Source organism: Nicotiana attenuata, unplaced genomic scaffold (assembly GCF_001879085.1).
Source record: "Nicotiana attenuata strain UT unplaced genomic scaffold, NIATTr2, whole genome shotgun sequence".
Classification (NCBI taxonomy): Eukaryota; Viridiplantae; Streptophyta; class Magnoliopsida; order Solanales; family Solanaceae; genus Nicotiana; species Nicotiana attenuata.
This window is the reverse complement of record NW_017671880.1, coordinates 41,506-57,338: the sequence shown is the minus strand read 5'-3', so window position 1 is coordinate 57,338 and position 15,833 is coordinate 41,506. Positions and strand designations below refer to the sequence as shown.

The 15,833-nt window shown below is 36.0% G+C and overlaps 1 protein-coding gene across 3 annotated transcripts; it reads right to left on the bottom strand.

The window, feature by feature from the left end:
• Positions 1-3,291: 3,291 nt before the first annotated feature.
• On the bottom strand, positions 3,292-14,814 carry LOC109210702 (importin subunit alpha-like). 3 transcript variants are annotated; one of them, XM_019374152.1, is made up of 20 exons: positions 14,631-14,814; positions 12,704-12,795; positions 12,538-12,619; positions 12,382-12,464; positions 12,168-12,311; positions 11,977-12,073; positions 11,799-11,893; positions 11,589-11,720; positions 11,266-11,508; positions 10,643-10,723; positions 8,495-8,658; positions 8,325-8,403; positions 6,388-6,507; positions 5,756-5,803; positions 5,521-5,628; positions 5,199-5,279; positions 5,035-5,115; positions 4,223-4,411; positions 3,950-3,980; positions 3,292-3,729 (listed from the first exon to the last, which is right to left on the bottom strand). In XM_019374152.1, exons 2-20 carry the CDS (start codon positions 12,782-12,784, stop codon positions 3,623-3,625), a joined length of 2,046 nt encoding a protein of 681 aa, XP_019229697.1. In that variant the 5' UTR covers positions 12,785-12,795; positions 14,631-14,814; the 3' UTR covers positions 3,292-3,622. The 3 variants fall into 3 exon arrangements, with proteins under 3 accessions (XP_019229697.1, XP_019229699.1, XP_019229698.1); XM_019374153.1 differs by having other exon boundaries at positions 3,671-3,729; positions 4,201-4,411; XM_019374154.1 differs by lacking the exon at positions 12,168-12,311 and having other exon boundaries at positions 14,631-14,813.
• Positions 14,815-15,833: the final 1,019 nt, after the last annotated feature.

Here is a 15,833-nt window from a genome sequence, read left to right as displayed (position 1 = left end):
TATGCAAGTGAGGCTGAAAATTTGTGGCCCCATAAAGTTATTGCCTTTATTACAGAATCTCCTCAACTACTCCTTAGTACTCTTCTCCCTGTCCTATTCCCTTCTCCATTTAATGCCTTTATCATAGTTCAACTCAGTTGATGTATCACTTTTATCATCTCCCATATCCATATAGTGATCTTCTTCTTCTTCTTCTTCTTCTGTCATTTGGACTGAGATTGCTTTTTACTTTAGTTCAGATTCATTCTTCATTCCTTGCATGTTAAGATGACAACTTATGGTCATTATGGATCTGCATTGATCAGCATTAGTTTTTACCCAACAATGAAAATTCATGGTTCTAGTAACCAACAAAATGTGCAATATCTATTATAGAAACTCAAAAAGTAAAGTCCCACCATGTCTAGCTTAAACATCTTAGGAGGTTAGCTCAGTGTTTAGGGCAGCCACGTGCACTAAGCTCCCGCTATGCGCAGGGTCCGGGAAGGGCCGGACCACAAGGGTCTATTGTACGCAGCCTTATCCTAAATTTCTACAAGAGGTTGTTTCCACGATTTGAAACCATGACCTCCTGGTCACATGACAACAACTTTACCGGTTACGCCAAGGTTATCTAAGTATTTGATAGTACATATAGTTCATGTAAGGAGTGTTTGTCATCTTCATTCTAAGCCTGCGCTAATTCATTTTCCATCTCTGTTCCAAATACATTACACGATGGACGGAATAGCGTGTACATTTTGATGTTCCATGTCCGATGAACTTGATTATCTAATGCGATTACTTGACAATAATGCTGGTAGAAGAATATAGCATTAGGTCTCATCTTATACAATTGAAACAAGCTTGGAGAAGTGATGAGCAGCTGATACTTGGGAATTAGATACTCCCTCCGTTCCAGTTTATGTGAACCTATTTCCTTTTTGGTCCGTTCCAAAAAGAATGAACCCTTTCTAAATTTGGAAACAATTTAGCTTAAACTTACAATTCTACCCTTAATGAGAAGCTTTTATAACCACACAAATTCCCTGGGCCCCTTTTAAACTTGTTTAGGACCACATATTCCAAAAAATTTCATTTTTTCTTAAACTCCGTGCCCAGTCAAACAGGTTCACATAAATTGGAACGGAGGGAGTACCTTTTACCAAATGCTTCTCAAATGCAATTCTAACCAACCCTTCCTCGTCAAATGAAGAATATGCCACATCTCCAGCCTTAGCTAGTGTGTATAGTAATAGTTTTTTTTTTCGTTCTTTCTTTTCCTTCTAATTTATCATGGGAAATCTTGAATTGTTCCATTCTTTTTTCTTTTTTCTTTCTCCACATATCTTGCAAAAAGCATGTCGTCCCTATCCTAATGTAACTTTTTGTATCATCAACAAAAAAAGAAATGCAAAGGAAGAACAAGATTCAAAATTAGTTATAGAAAAGAAGCAAACTTACCAAAAATCATCTTACGTTCTTAAAGTTTTCCTTAAACTCAAAGTTTTCTATTTATTCATTTACATACAAACAAATTTGACAATCATTTTTTCTATTGATCACTTAAGATTGGGATTGGAAATCATAAATAGAGAGCAAGTGACCATTGCTAAAGAAGATGATTCACTTTGACATAATATTATTGGAGTCTAGTTCTTTTTATTTGTCGAATCATTGACAGCTCTATGCATATTTTGCTTTAAAATTTTTGGAAAAGCATTCAAATTTGTCCTTATATTATTCGAAATTGCTCAAATTTGCCATTTATTGAACTTTAAATTCATTGATACCCTTGCTTTTAGTAAATGTTTAGTATTTACACTATTAAGAGATACTCCCTCCGTCTCATATTATCTGTTATGATTCTCTTGTACACGCCCATCAAAATATAATTAATTAAGGTGGAATTTTGACTACTTTACCTTTATTCATGTTTTAATATTTAATCTTTCTTCATTGTTATTTGGACAAAGTTATCCATAATTGAGGTATTTGTAGTCTTCAAGGATAATTATTACTAAGGGAAAAAAGGAAAAAGATTTTCAATTTTATCTAGAACTTCTAAAGTGAAATAATTTGAGACAACTATTTTTAATAATCACGATTAATAATATGAGACAGAGGGAATATAATGTTTGTATTTACCAAACAGATGTACTAAATAGGGAAAATTTAAGTAGATTGTTCAAATGTGTGCAAGTAGGAGCATCAAATAACAATAACATAACAAAGGGCATTTTAATTTGTTTAAAGAATTAAAAAATCTCCAATTCATAGGTCAGTAAAACAAATCCTTCGGGGATCATTCACAAAGTTCCAAAACAACCTTCGCAATTTAGCTTATACAAAGGTTAAAAGTAGTTTATGTAACAGCCTCAGCTTTCTATCTTGGATCAATAATCTGACTGGACTTATTCCTAAATTTCCAGCCAGAACTTTCATGTATGTGTACTCTTCCTAATTCTTACTATGTTACATTAAACATGAATATATATATATATATATATATATATTTCGCAATTTAGCTTATACAAAGGTTAAAAGTAGTTTATGTAACAGCCTCAGCTTTCTATCTTGGATCAATAATCTGACTGGACTTATTCCTAAATTTCCAGCCAGAACTTTCATGTATGTGTTCTCTTCCTAATTCNGTTTTATTTCACACACACACACACACACACATATATATATATATATATATATATATATATATGTGTGTGTGTGTGTGTGTATAAAATAAAACTTATAGTTCTAATTTGAAAATAAAAGAAAAAAAAAAATTTTGTTTTAAGTATAACAGAAAATAACAAATATTAAAAGTATTGGTTGATTTTTGAAAGAAATAATAAAAGTCTTCTCTATTAAACTATTTATATCTAAAAACTTGAACAAATAATGAAAAGAAACAAAAAATAAAAAAAAAAAGAAATAGGAAAATACAAGAATATTGGTGTAGGGATTCGAACGGGATTCGAACCTTGTACCTTAAGGACAAAACCATATTTATAGCTACCCTTCAACCATTGGGCCACCCAGTGATTTTGTGTATAACATGGTGATTTAATGCGTTATATATATATATATATATATATATATATATATATATATTATGTACATTGAAATCATGTATCAAGCCGAGAGTGTTTCGGAAACAATCTCTCTCTACCTTCACAAGGTAGGGGTAAGGACGGCGTAAATACTACCCTCCCCAAACCCACAGAGTGGGATCTGAAGAGGGTAGTGTGTAGGAGCCCTTATCCCTAGCTAGTGGGTACTTCTTCGTGATTTCTTGCAAACAAAGATCCACAGTGAATAAAAGTGTAACCCCTACATCAAATGTTTAAAGATGTACCATCTATTACAATGGCGTGTGCATGCTAATTTTGGGCACCGCCATTTAGCAACAGCACATGCAAGTTACAAGAAGAGATCCACTATTTACAAATGGAAGAGCAAAACAGAGCAAAAGCAAAGTGGGAACATATAAAGCAACCAACACCTGTTAAAAACTCGCAAATCACAATGATATTATCAAACAATCGTATCACGAGCGTCTACAATGTCATGAGGCTGATTTCATCATTTTGATTGCTAGTTACCCACTGAACATGACAGTCCCCTTCTGAGGCTAAAGTCTTATTTAGTCTTCATTATCATCATCCTCAGCACCTACCTGAATAAGCTGATACCCGATCATAATGTGTATATGCGATTTTCTGGGAGTGAGATCTGTTCCAAACCGCTTGCCTGCAGAAGAAAAAAATCATCTTGCACTGGTTAGAAACAAGGTGAGTGCTCCTTTGGAATATAAAATATCTTGCTACTACAACCTTGTGGAGAATGTAGATCAAGTTTTTTTATCTATAACTTGACTACCAGAAGATAATCAATGAGACCTAGCATCTTTTTTCTCTTTGTACCCGCCAAAACATTAGCCAAGAGAATAGAAGAAATACAGGACACTTACAAAGTCGCTCCAGAATGGCAGTTAAGTTGGTCTGCAAGCACACAAACAGACACCATGTTAGAAATTCAGGAATGCAAAATTTGGAATGTAAATTACCACTCTGGATATATGAAAACTCGAATATGCAATGGCGTAATAGTGTAGCAAAAAGGATTATAGAGAAGAACACATCGCATGATGAGATCCCCAGAAGATAAAAAGAAACAGAGAAAGCACTACAACATTCAGAGTCACAAATGGGAACAAGCAACCTAATTAGAGTTCAATGCTCACTGTGGGGATGTCCTCTTCTCTTAGAATTTCACCAATTGCAGCACATAGTTCGTCGTCACTTGGACTCAATTTATCAGAAACATCAGGTTCCTCCTCATCGGCATCTTTTTCCTGCTCAGATTCATCTTCTGACTCATTTACATTATTCTTCTCAGCCTTTTCTGATGCCGTTTCGGTCTTCTTTTGGCTCTGTAAATAAACCAGAGACATGTTGTGAAAAGGTCACAGAACACAAAGAAAATACTGGCGTGCATGCACAAAACTCTCCCTTTTCCTTTCTCTCGATTTCCATCTATTTCTTTTTCCATTTGGAAGGATGTAACAAGAAACAGCTCAAATTAAAAAGCCCTACGGTAATAAACATAACAAATGTTAAAGCATTAGCAGCAATCCAGACAGCATCATTTAGCTCATTGAGTACTCCACTTCTTTTACACACAAAGATAAAAGTTCCTCACTCTCTCCAAAATCAGGATTAGAACACGATATCTTCCCAGACAAAGCCAACTCAAACAGCAGAGAAACTTTCCGAACAATTTTGTCAGCTTCTATGCTGTTAACTCATATGGTGATCTTTTATTAACCCTCTGAGACCTTAGGATGTGGATGTGGAAATTCAAGTTGAGAACAGGTAAACGTACAACCAAGGAGCTTTGAAATGAAATTTAATAAATTTATTGTTAATCAAATTTCTCCATGAAATTTCATATAGGCCACAGAGAATACAAGTTAGCAGTTGCAAGCCAAAATCATCTCTTAGTTTGTATTTCAGTACTAAAACATAGTTAAACGTTGATAAGAAAGAAACATACCTTGGCTGAACCTTTCGAACTAACAGATGCTGATGAGGGATTTTTTGTGCTCTCTCTTCTACGCTTCTTTCCTTTACTTGACTAATCATTTGACCACAGATGCATCAGTACAGTATAAATAAACAGAACAATCACAGATGCTTTTATCACATTCAGAGGTCAACCTGTTCCTTCTCAGCAAGCAACTCAACAGTCGTATCATGACGAGCTTCCAAAAAGTCCATCAACTTTGGCACTATGTCCTCCTGATGCATATGAACTCTTAATTAGTTAAGATACTTGGAAGGAAGATTATATACAAATGCCAAATCTCCACGTAGTATGAAGTGCCAAGTTGAGGATTAAAACAATGCCTTCACTCTTAAGACCATTTCTCTTTTTGATATGTAATTCACTCATAAGATAAACTACTGCTGACTGATTTAAGAAAGAACTACTTGAGTCAAATAAAAAAGGCCTAACATGCAGCAAAAGATATGAACTCGCCTTCCTTGCTGTATAGTGGTGAACAGGTATATTTAGTTCAATGCAGAATGTCAACAACTTCTGTTCGGAATACTTGTCAAGCTTTTCTTTTACTTCCATCTTTTTATCCTGCAACTTACGATGATATAACATCAAGCATTCTAAAAGCTCAATCATAAGATAATCAATGAGATACATTTACAACCAGTACGACCAAGCAAGCAAAGAGAAGGTTAATGTTCAAAGTTTCCCAAACCTCCATTATCTCCATTTCACTCTGTGAATTGGTGTTCTCGATCGGAGCCTGCAAAGGACAAGAACTATAAGCGAAAAGAATAAAATGTTGAACAAGCAAGACGAGATGAGAAGTGAATATCATTCTATCGGGTATAAGCCGCTGACTAGTTCCACAAGCGGAGATCAAGTATCATAAGGAATAGTCCTAATCAATTGTCGGTAGAAGGATCGTGCGAAATGCTTTGAATCATCATCATTGCCAGAAGAAAGAAGGAAAATCCTGAGAAATCCCGAGTATAACAAAATGGTAGAGAAATCACCAATGCTTTGAATCCAATGCATACTATCTGGTAAATATTTCTCACAGACAATAAAACTTTAACTGCTTGCTGGCAAAGAAGAAAAGTACCATATATTGCTATCTCAAAGGAAGAATGATATGGCACTCGTGTGGAAAATATGCCTCTTTAGAAACTTGTGACCCAAAAAAAAAAAGGAATAAATTCCTACTTTCAACTACTACCCCATCTATTTTACTCTCATATTTATCGATTTAACCACCCCAACATTTACAAAATCTGTTAACACATGCAAACAATGGATGCAAGAGCGTATTATATTAAGCTGTCCTTTTAAATCTTGAAGACATACCTTTATCCGCCTATTGTTCCACTTAGTAATACTTGCTATAGTCCTCCAGACCTCCATTTCCTCGACCTTCTTGCTTAGCAACTTCCACAGGCAAGGAAGCGCGCCAAAGTCAGCAAGGCGCTGAGTTATGAAGATGGTTGACATTAGTAAAAAATAAGGCAATATTCATGTCTGACGCAGTTACGTATTAGAAGAAGATCGAAAGAAAACACAAAAATAAAAAATCTGGTGTAGTCTTTGCACAGTGTGCTCATTCTCAACAATTTAGCACATTGAAGGAAGGATGATGTTATAGTAGCTTAACAGAACAGCATAGGAGACAATTAGTCCTAAGACACTGGTAAATTTACAAGGGTGAGTCAAACTCTCTTTCCCTTTTCACACTTGAGATATGCAAGATGTGTACAAGGGGCACAATCCATCAACAAGAAAGCTGCTTGAAAGAAAACTCTTCAAGTATCAATTGAATTCTCTTTTTATTTTATTTTTCCAAGAAAAGGCAAGTACCAACTGTATTCTCATTTCAATCAATATCACATAACTTCAAGCTCATATTTTGCAAAATAAACTCAGCAAAAAGCACCTATAGAAAAGAAAATAGCTTGTGATACAGACCTCTCCATAGCATCTTAAGAGAATTATGAAAGTAAAGGCCCCATTTGGGAGTGTAAAAGCACAATCTTTAAGCATGTGAAGATGTTTTCTTGACTAAATCTATACAACTCCAAGTACTTTTCTTTTCTCATTCTTTTTTTTAAAACTCAAGGACAACTCCAAGTTTCTCATTACCAACTTGCATACACAGATATTTTGTCCCGTGGTCGTATCAATATCTAAATAGGCTAAGTTAGAGACACTAAGAATTGATGACCCAAAAACTCGCGGTCCAGATGGCAAAGAACCTGCTTTCACACCTTCAGACGAACACACTTACAGATGAAGAACATTTAAAAACTCGTTTGGTGGGAAGCTTTACCAAAATGGGTTGGTTCTTCGCAGGCCATTAGAAAACGCAGTGGAAGCTAGGGTGGCCATTAGAAAGGCGGCGGAAGCTACGGTGGTAGATGCAATTGAAGCGATACAAGATTTCTTCTCTGATTTTCCGATAAAGAGTTAAAGACCAGGCAACTAGAGTTTCATATGAAAGGCACAAGTGGATGGGAGAAGTTCCATGAAGCTGGAAAGGTGGGAGGAGCAGTCGGGGTGTGTCGATTCTAAGCACAGGATTGGATAACCATTTTGATTTAAGATGCAAAAATAAAATAATACTGGTCCATATGTTTACTGCATAAAAAAGCCAAGCATTAAGACAACCGCTTTAAATAGATGTACATTTAATTATGCTATTGACTACTATTACAATACAAAATAAAAGTAAATTAATCTTATCCACAAATCTCTAAACTAAAGAGTAGCTCCGTAGGAAATAACAAAAACTACATACCAAATGTAACATGCTAAGGTGGCGCAGCTGTATAGAGGAACCGACCAAATCCAATAGTGAATGAAGCACAATGCAGTGGCAGAGACATGATTTTATATAAGGAAATTCAAAAATGTCACATATTATGGGATTTGAACCTGTGACTTAAAGTAAGTAACCCCCTTTGCCACTTTTCCAGAATAGTACTCATTCTAAGGGGATTCACCAGCTTATAAAACCAAAATTACTAGTTTTTACCCTATTACCGTGTAATTTTTCAGTGAAGATGACTCAATTGAAACCCCCTTCTAGAAGCTACCTACGCTTGGAAATATTGTTTTGAAGTTGATTCATGAACATGCCGAATTATCTTCTCAATACATATTGTTTAAGATGTTTTCACCTTTCAATCATTTTATTTTATCTCATCTCATTCCTTTCTTCATTGGTCCATCCATCGAACAGTTTGGATCGAACCATGAAAGCCTCTAAAAGCTACTTGAGACCCAAATACCTGAGACTGGATGCCGTCTCTGAAAACAATATTTCCAAGCGTACGGAGGGCAGGCATGACTACTGAAGGGGACTGATGCCTGAAACATCAATTGACATATATATCAGGAAAAATCATAAGTTAGATATGGAAAAGTTCCTTAAATGAGGAAACTGTAACATTACACTCACTCGAGGAGTCCAACTAGCCGTTGACAAACACCATCGCTAATGATGACTTGAGTTTTGCAGTGTGTGCTATGAGTAAGACAAGCAAGTACCCAGCATGCATTTGATAGTACCTCTTCATCGGTTAAACTAACAAGGCGAAAAAGTTCTGGGAGTGCTGCTCTCACCTGACAAATGAAGTGTAATTAGTAATTTGAAGCATCCAATAACTTTTACTTTTCATTTTACCAAACTAGTCTCTTGGCACACGTGTTGCACGTGGATGCGTATCAATGATAACTTTAAGAAAACTAAATAAATACTATTCAATAAATGCAGGTTATAAAAATAAAATTAGGGCCTGTTTAAAAACCAATGTGTAATTACAATTAGTAATTACACAGCCTATTAATTACATAGTATAGTAATTACGAAGAGTTGTTTGTTTCCCAGAATGCAATTAAACTATAATATCTAGTGTCATGGATGGTTGCACAAGCGTAGTTGCATAGCTAGATATTGTTTAAAGTTAATTTTTAAATAAACTACTTTCAAAAGAACATGTAAAAGTTCTAACGTGTGCCAATTATATGTGTACATAACAAGTATTAAATAATATTTATTATTAAGTATTTAAAATACAGATTCTTGTGTAAAAATATACTCCCCCAGTCCCAATTTATATGAAGGTATTCGGATTTTGAGAGTCAAATGAATCCTTCTTTGACTGTGATTTTTTCATATGCCTTTTAAATAATTTAGACTATTAATTATTGTGACTTATTCTTAGATTTCGATTACTACCCGATGTTGCTTCTGCATTGGTTTTGTTGCTATCTTAGAGGTGTTAGTGCTTCTTTTCATGACGCTTTTACTACTATATTTCTTTAACTGACTGTTGTGATTATGCGTGCCTTGAGTGTAGGGTTGACCCAAAACAGTCTCTCTACCTGCTCCAGGTTAGGGGTAAGGTTGCGTGGACACTACCCTCCCCAAACTCCACTTGTGTATGTTGTTTGTATTAATTATTGCAACTTATAGTACTTTTACGTAGTTTCCAAAAAAGTAAATTTTATTTCAAAAAATTAAAGATTATATGTTCAAATTCGTGGTCAAAATTGAAAATTTTGGATCATGATAAGCGAGAAGTGTCGCATTAGTTGGGACAAAGGGAGTATTAAATACGTATAAGATGAAAGTTAATATCGTAACTGATTTTCACTCAAACAAATAATATTTTGACTAAATTAATGGCAAAATACATAGTTTACCCATCGATCTTGCAATGAAATCCCTATTACACATTTCTCGTTCAGGGAAAACCTTTTACACACTCAACCTTTCAAAAGTGTGTCTCAGACATACCACTTTTGTGTTTGACCAATTTTTCAGATAACGTGAAAGCCACGCTCTAATAGGATCGCGACACGTATCATTGACTTTTAAAAGGAAAAAGAAACATTAGAAATTACAATTAAACCCCATCTTTATCTTCCCATTATCTATCTTAAGCACCGTTGTTGCCGCCACCATGGTTGTTAGTGAGAAAACACCAAAATTCAACCACACTATCTAAACAACTAGTTGAAAAAAATTCTAGCAACAAATTAAGTTCAACCCCCAAATAATCAACAAGACCTAATTAACTTTTCAAGCTTTTTCAATACCCCAACAATGGTGAATTCTAGATTTTTTCACCAAACCTTGAACTACTGTTAAAGCTTTTAAATCTATCACAAAGAAATAATTTTCACAATATTTGGATAAACTAACAAAAAACACTCAATTTTTCGATCTGAAAATTTTATATTCTTTCAAAAAATCTACATGGGAAAGAAGATGAGGGGGAGGGTAGTCTAAGGAAGAAGACCATCGGAGGGGTTCCTGCGGGGAGGGGAGACAAAATATGGCATTTTTTTACAGCAACGCATTCCTTTTTAAAATTTACCTAACTATTTCATATAATTATCCCGTTAATTTATAAACTCCAAACAAGAGAGAAATGAATCAATAATTTCCTATTTTTCTAATCAAAGGATGCGCATTCTCTAGAAGGAAACCTGAAAAAAGGACAAAAACGAAAAATAAAAAATGATAACTAAACCAGGCCAAAACCACTCTCTAGACAGAATGAGGAAAAAAACATAAAACAAAAGCTTAATATGTTCTTACCTTATCGAGGTGAGGGCCTTTGATCGTCCACCACCCAGCTGGTGTAGTGACAATATGTGTGCCATATTTATTCTCTGTTACCTTAAAGTTAAAAGCACATAGTTCAAAAAGTTTAGACTCAAACAAAACAGTCCATAAGAAATACCGACAAAAATATGAATGAAATACAGCAAATTTAGTAAAAAAATAAAAAAGAACAATGTAATCTAGTATTACACAAAAGACATGTCTTGAAATGTAATAACACATCCACGTCTTCATCTCTACTTAAGTGAGGAATTTCGAGTTCTCGCTTACTTCTCTCTTCAAAACGTATATTTACATTAGATGCATATTTATATCGAAATGAATTCAACTTGTTATCAATAGAGTGTGCACTTTACATCTTTATATAAAATTGTTATTGGATTAGTCTTTGACTAAGGGAAAAGACATCAATCTACCAAATATGGGTATTTTGGTCTTTCAAATTTTCACTTTAGATGTTCCCACTTTTCTAGTAATAGAAGGTAGAAGATAGAAGATAGATTAAATGGCCCCCACAGTGACAATTTTTGAATGCATAAGAAAGCAATGTTTTGTACTATATGCCGGCGTAACCATTTCAACACTCATTAACCAACCTTCCGCTCAAACCGATAAGGTCTTTCTTCACCTTTACAAAACCTTAATAAAGCATATGTGGCATTCCTCAGAATTGGAAGAAGCTTGTCATTCTCGTTCAACTTATCCAGCTTGGCATTCTCGTCCAACTCCTTCAGCAAAGGACGCAACACCTTATCCAGTAAAGGACGCACTGCCTCATGCCGATGAACAAGATCACGACCTTTAGTGTTCTTAGCAACTTGTCCTAGTTGTTTCACAGCCTATAGTTGGAACGAAATACAATCAGCATGCTAATTAACATAGATATACAACACAGGGGTCTCCCAATCATAAAACGCACCTCCTTACGAACATCACAACTTGGAGAATCCAGAAGCTTCAAAAGAATTTCCACCAGCCCATGTTCAATCAATAAATCGGTAAGCACCAAGGCAATAGAAGTAATGCCTAAGAGGGCCAAAGCAGCTTCAGTCTGTGAACAGAAACCACAAAGAGTGAATCTACAACCATGAGACACGCTTAAAAAAGTAATCAACACATCAATGCCTACCTGGAGATTGGGAGAATCTTTCCGCTCTAGAAACTCATCAAATCGAGGAATAACACCATATTCTAAAATAAATGGTGCACGAAGAGGAGAGTCAACTGTGAATAGAAATTTGCAGGTAAGTAATAAGCAGAGTGAACAAAATCAACAGCAAAGAAGCTGGAACAGGCTTTTGTCATACAGTCAAAGAGCATTTTCTGAAATTTCTTGGTAGCTAACACCTGCAAGTCTGTTTGATCTGACCAAATACCAGCGAGCACTAATCCGAGACTAGTAAACTGTAAACCAACAGTCAACTCAAAACCACATCCGAACTATATATAGTTTGGAAAGGAAATAGAATCATCAGTCTAGCAATTTAAAAACACACACATCGTCATTAGGACAACATAGGTCTTCAAATTGTTGGCAGAGCTCATGGTCAATCACCACCAAATCATTAGTATCCCTCCTCCGGGTGAACGAAAGCGAAAGCGAATAAGGAACAATTTGGTTGAGAAGACGAGCAGCTTCAGACTATGAACGCAAACCATAATAAGGATGGTAAAAAGGCAGAAAAAAGTAATCACACATAACAACACTCTACCTGTTTCTGGAGTCGCGCCTTCTTTATTAAGGCAGAAACATTAGGAAGATCAGAAGATATTCCAGATTCTACAGGACCCCATTCTGTGAATACAAAAAAGTGATGATTATACCATGGAAACTGGAGCTGAGAGTTATTAGTCATAGATATACGTACCAATAAGGAGCAATTCTTGGAATTGTCTGATGGCGTTGCTTCTTTTTGAGAAAAGACCAGCAAGCAAATGTGGAAAGCTTAACTATACAACCAAACAACTAATCATGTCCCTACTATAATACAACTGATTGATTTCTGATATGAAAAAGAGAAAAAGATGACCCACCCTCGTTTGGCCTCTCGGACGACGCACTTTCTCGACGTCGGCGACGACGTCACCCGTCGTAGTACCTGATCTCAGATGCATCTCTAAAAACCCTGGAGTGAATCGACAGAGGAATTAGAGAGGAAGATAATTGAATCGACAGAGGAATTAGAGGCCCCTTTTTTAGAAGAATGAACCGCTTAGGTCTTGTAATGGGATTTCTTTTCTTTAAGGAGATTAGGGGGGTTAATTAAATTAATTAAGGAGAAAGGGACACTTCAGAGTCCTATTTAGAGACTTAAAAGACTAAAATGCTCCCCATTCTTAAAAGGACCCGACCTGCCCCAATTTCATATTTTATCACACCCTTGTAGGGGTGGGCATTCAGTATTTCGGTTCGGTATTTAAGAATTTCGGTTCGGTATTCGGTTTATCAATTGTGTATACCAAATACCGTACCAAAGTATTTCGGTACGGTTCGGTATTTATTATTTTGGTTCGGTACGGTTTCGGTCAAAACTTACCTTCTGCTTCAATAGTTTGCTACATGCAGTGAACATTCAATTGAAAAGCAACTCCCAGACACGATATCTTGTCTCACCCAAGTAATATATAAGACATGGAGAAGCAGGAAATTTCAGACACCGAGTGCTACAACAATGCAATTTTGCAAGCAACACCACACTTAGCCCGAAAGCGTAAGTGTGCAACCAGGGTACAAATGCCTACTACAGCTTAATGACAGTGATTTAAGGTTACTTCTCATCATGGAAAATCAAATGGGTAGGCAGACGCACACGTCGCGCGCGAGTCGTGCCGAAGTTGGCCGCGGGTTGACATTTGTTCTAAAATGAATGCAATTTAAGTGCAAAGACCCCCAACGGCTAGCCCACACCCAAGAGATGTTCATATTACCAAAACAATGAGTTTTGCTACTCAGACTTCACAAAAACTAACAAAATTCTCAATCGGGCAATTTGTGGAACATCTTATATGCATAATTTCTACCCTCATGTATCAATGCAAGTAACATGTGCTTTGCCCTCCCAATTTGAGTGAGGTAGTGGGAATTGTAGTTTACACCTCACTATGAATAACAACCAACAAAATCTAGAGAAAATTATGCTCCAAAATTCACAATTCAATTACTTCTACCTAAAGTAACCCATAACAAGAAATTGCAAACAAGGAGAACAACTATAACTGACGCAAGGGGGAGGGTGGTACGAAACTATATGAAACAAAAACAACAAAAAAACAAAAAAAAAACGGATTTAGATGAGCCCAGTGAGGCGCGCGATGCCCTCGCTTCACTGTTTTTTTTATTTTGTGGCTGGCCTGGTCGCGTCTGCCTTCGCGTCTAGACGCAGATTTAGACGAGCCCAGTGCTGGCCATTTTTTCAGTTTTTTTTTTTTTCAATTTAGCCACTTCCCCCCCCCCCCCCCCCCTTTAATATAATTAAAAAAAATGCACCATGAGTAAACTCAAGGGTGTTCAATATGTGTAATTTTTCGACGAACCCTTGCTGCACTGTAGCTTCGCCCCTGACTGCTACCATACCATGTAAAGCAAATCCCAAACACTGATACACTCCTTAGAATTTGAACACTGAAATGCATATTTACAAACAATACGCTTTCCACGCACACCGAAGCCAATTGACGTCTTTGCCTTTCATATTTGCTAACATTCAGTAGGTAAGTCCACAAAAAATTTAGCTTACAAGTTAGCTAACAAACATAAAAAGTTTCAAGCCCCCCCAAAAATAAAACTTATATCATCAACAAATAAACCAAATAGAGCAGAATAAATAGAGCATTTATATCACAAACCCTAACTAGTTGGTAATCGAGGTATTGATCAGTAATATACAACATAAAAATAAGAATATAAATAACTCATATTAATAATTCAGCATTATCTATCAAAATAGCAAGTTGCACATACCCTATCGATTGAATTGGTGAGACCGAAAAGCAAAAGAGTTTGAGCTTAAGTGATGGATTTCTATGGAGGAATGAAATTGAAGCCCTAGCTCGGATGGTTTCACAGTTCAGGGGAAGAGTGAGGCGGGAGATCGATCTAGAGAGAGAGAGAGAGAGAGAGAGAGTGTGTGCTGGTTATTTGTTTGTTTTCCATCTATATCTATAGCCTTTTTTCCTAAACCAATTAGGACACAAATTATGAAAAAAAATGAGGGATTTTAAAATAGGCAAAATGCATAAATGGTCCATTGAAACTAATTACATTCGCCGGCCAAATATATTTTTAGATATATAACATATATATGTAAAATATATATTATATCGACTATTATTTTAGAAGTGGCTAATTTGTCTTTTAAAATTGAGTTGTAATTTTTAAACACTAACCTAAAAATAATTTCATAAATTTATGTTAGATTATTTATGAATCACAAAATATTACAAAATATCAATTAAACTACATGTTATAACATGTTTTTTTTTTTTTTTTGGAACCCCAGGAAAACCCGCAGCCGCTACAGCCTCTGCCCTTCGGGTGAGCACTCTATGGTGAGCACTCTGTGCGCACTGGGTAAACCCCCCACTGTGTAATAGCCTGCAAACCACACGGGGATGTAAACCGCACTAGGCAAGCCCCGTGCGACAGGCTCAGACCCAGAAGGCATTGAGGGGGGATCGTACCCGCGTCTCCCGTGTGGAAAACTCCCTCCAAACCCACTAGGCCGTCCCTTCGGGACATGTTATAACATGTTACATGTCTAGTTTTATGAGTTATTAAATCCATCAATTATAATTATGGACTAGTTATTTTCAGTGACTCGAATTTATGTGACATTATTCTCACATTTAGTAAAAAACTACTACTAATACCATCTATGGGGCAAAAAAATTTGCTTGACTATTATTTCGTCAAATTGAAGTTTAATATAATTAAAAAAAATGCACCACGAGTAAATTTAAGGGTGTTCAAAAGAAAAATTTCTTTCGTGGTTGTCGGCCTTATTATTGGGATGAACCTGAGCTCGAGGAATTCAGGTTCCAGGCATTTGAGAGTGCTAGATTATACAAAGAAAGGATGAAACTAATGCATGATAAGCACATCTTGGATCGGAACTTCAAACCCGGAGATCTAGTGTTGTTATACAACTCGAGATTGAGATTGTTT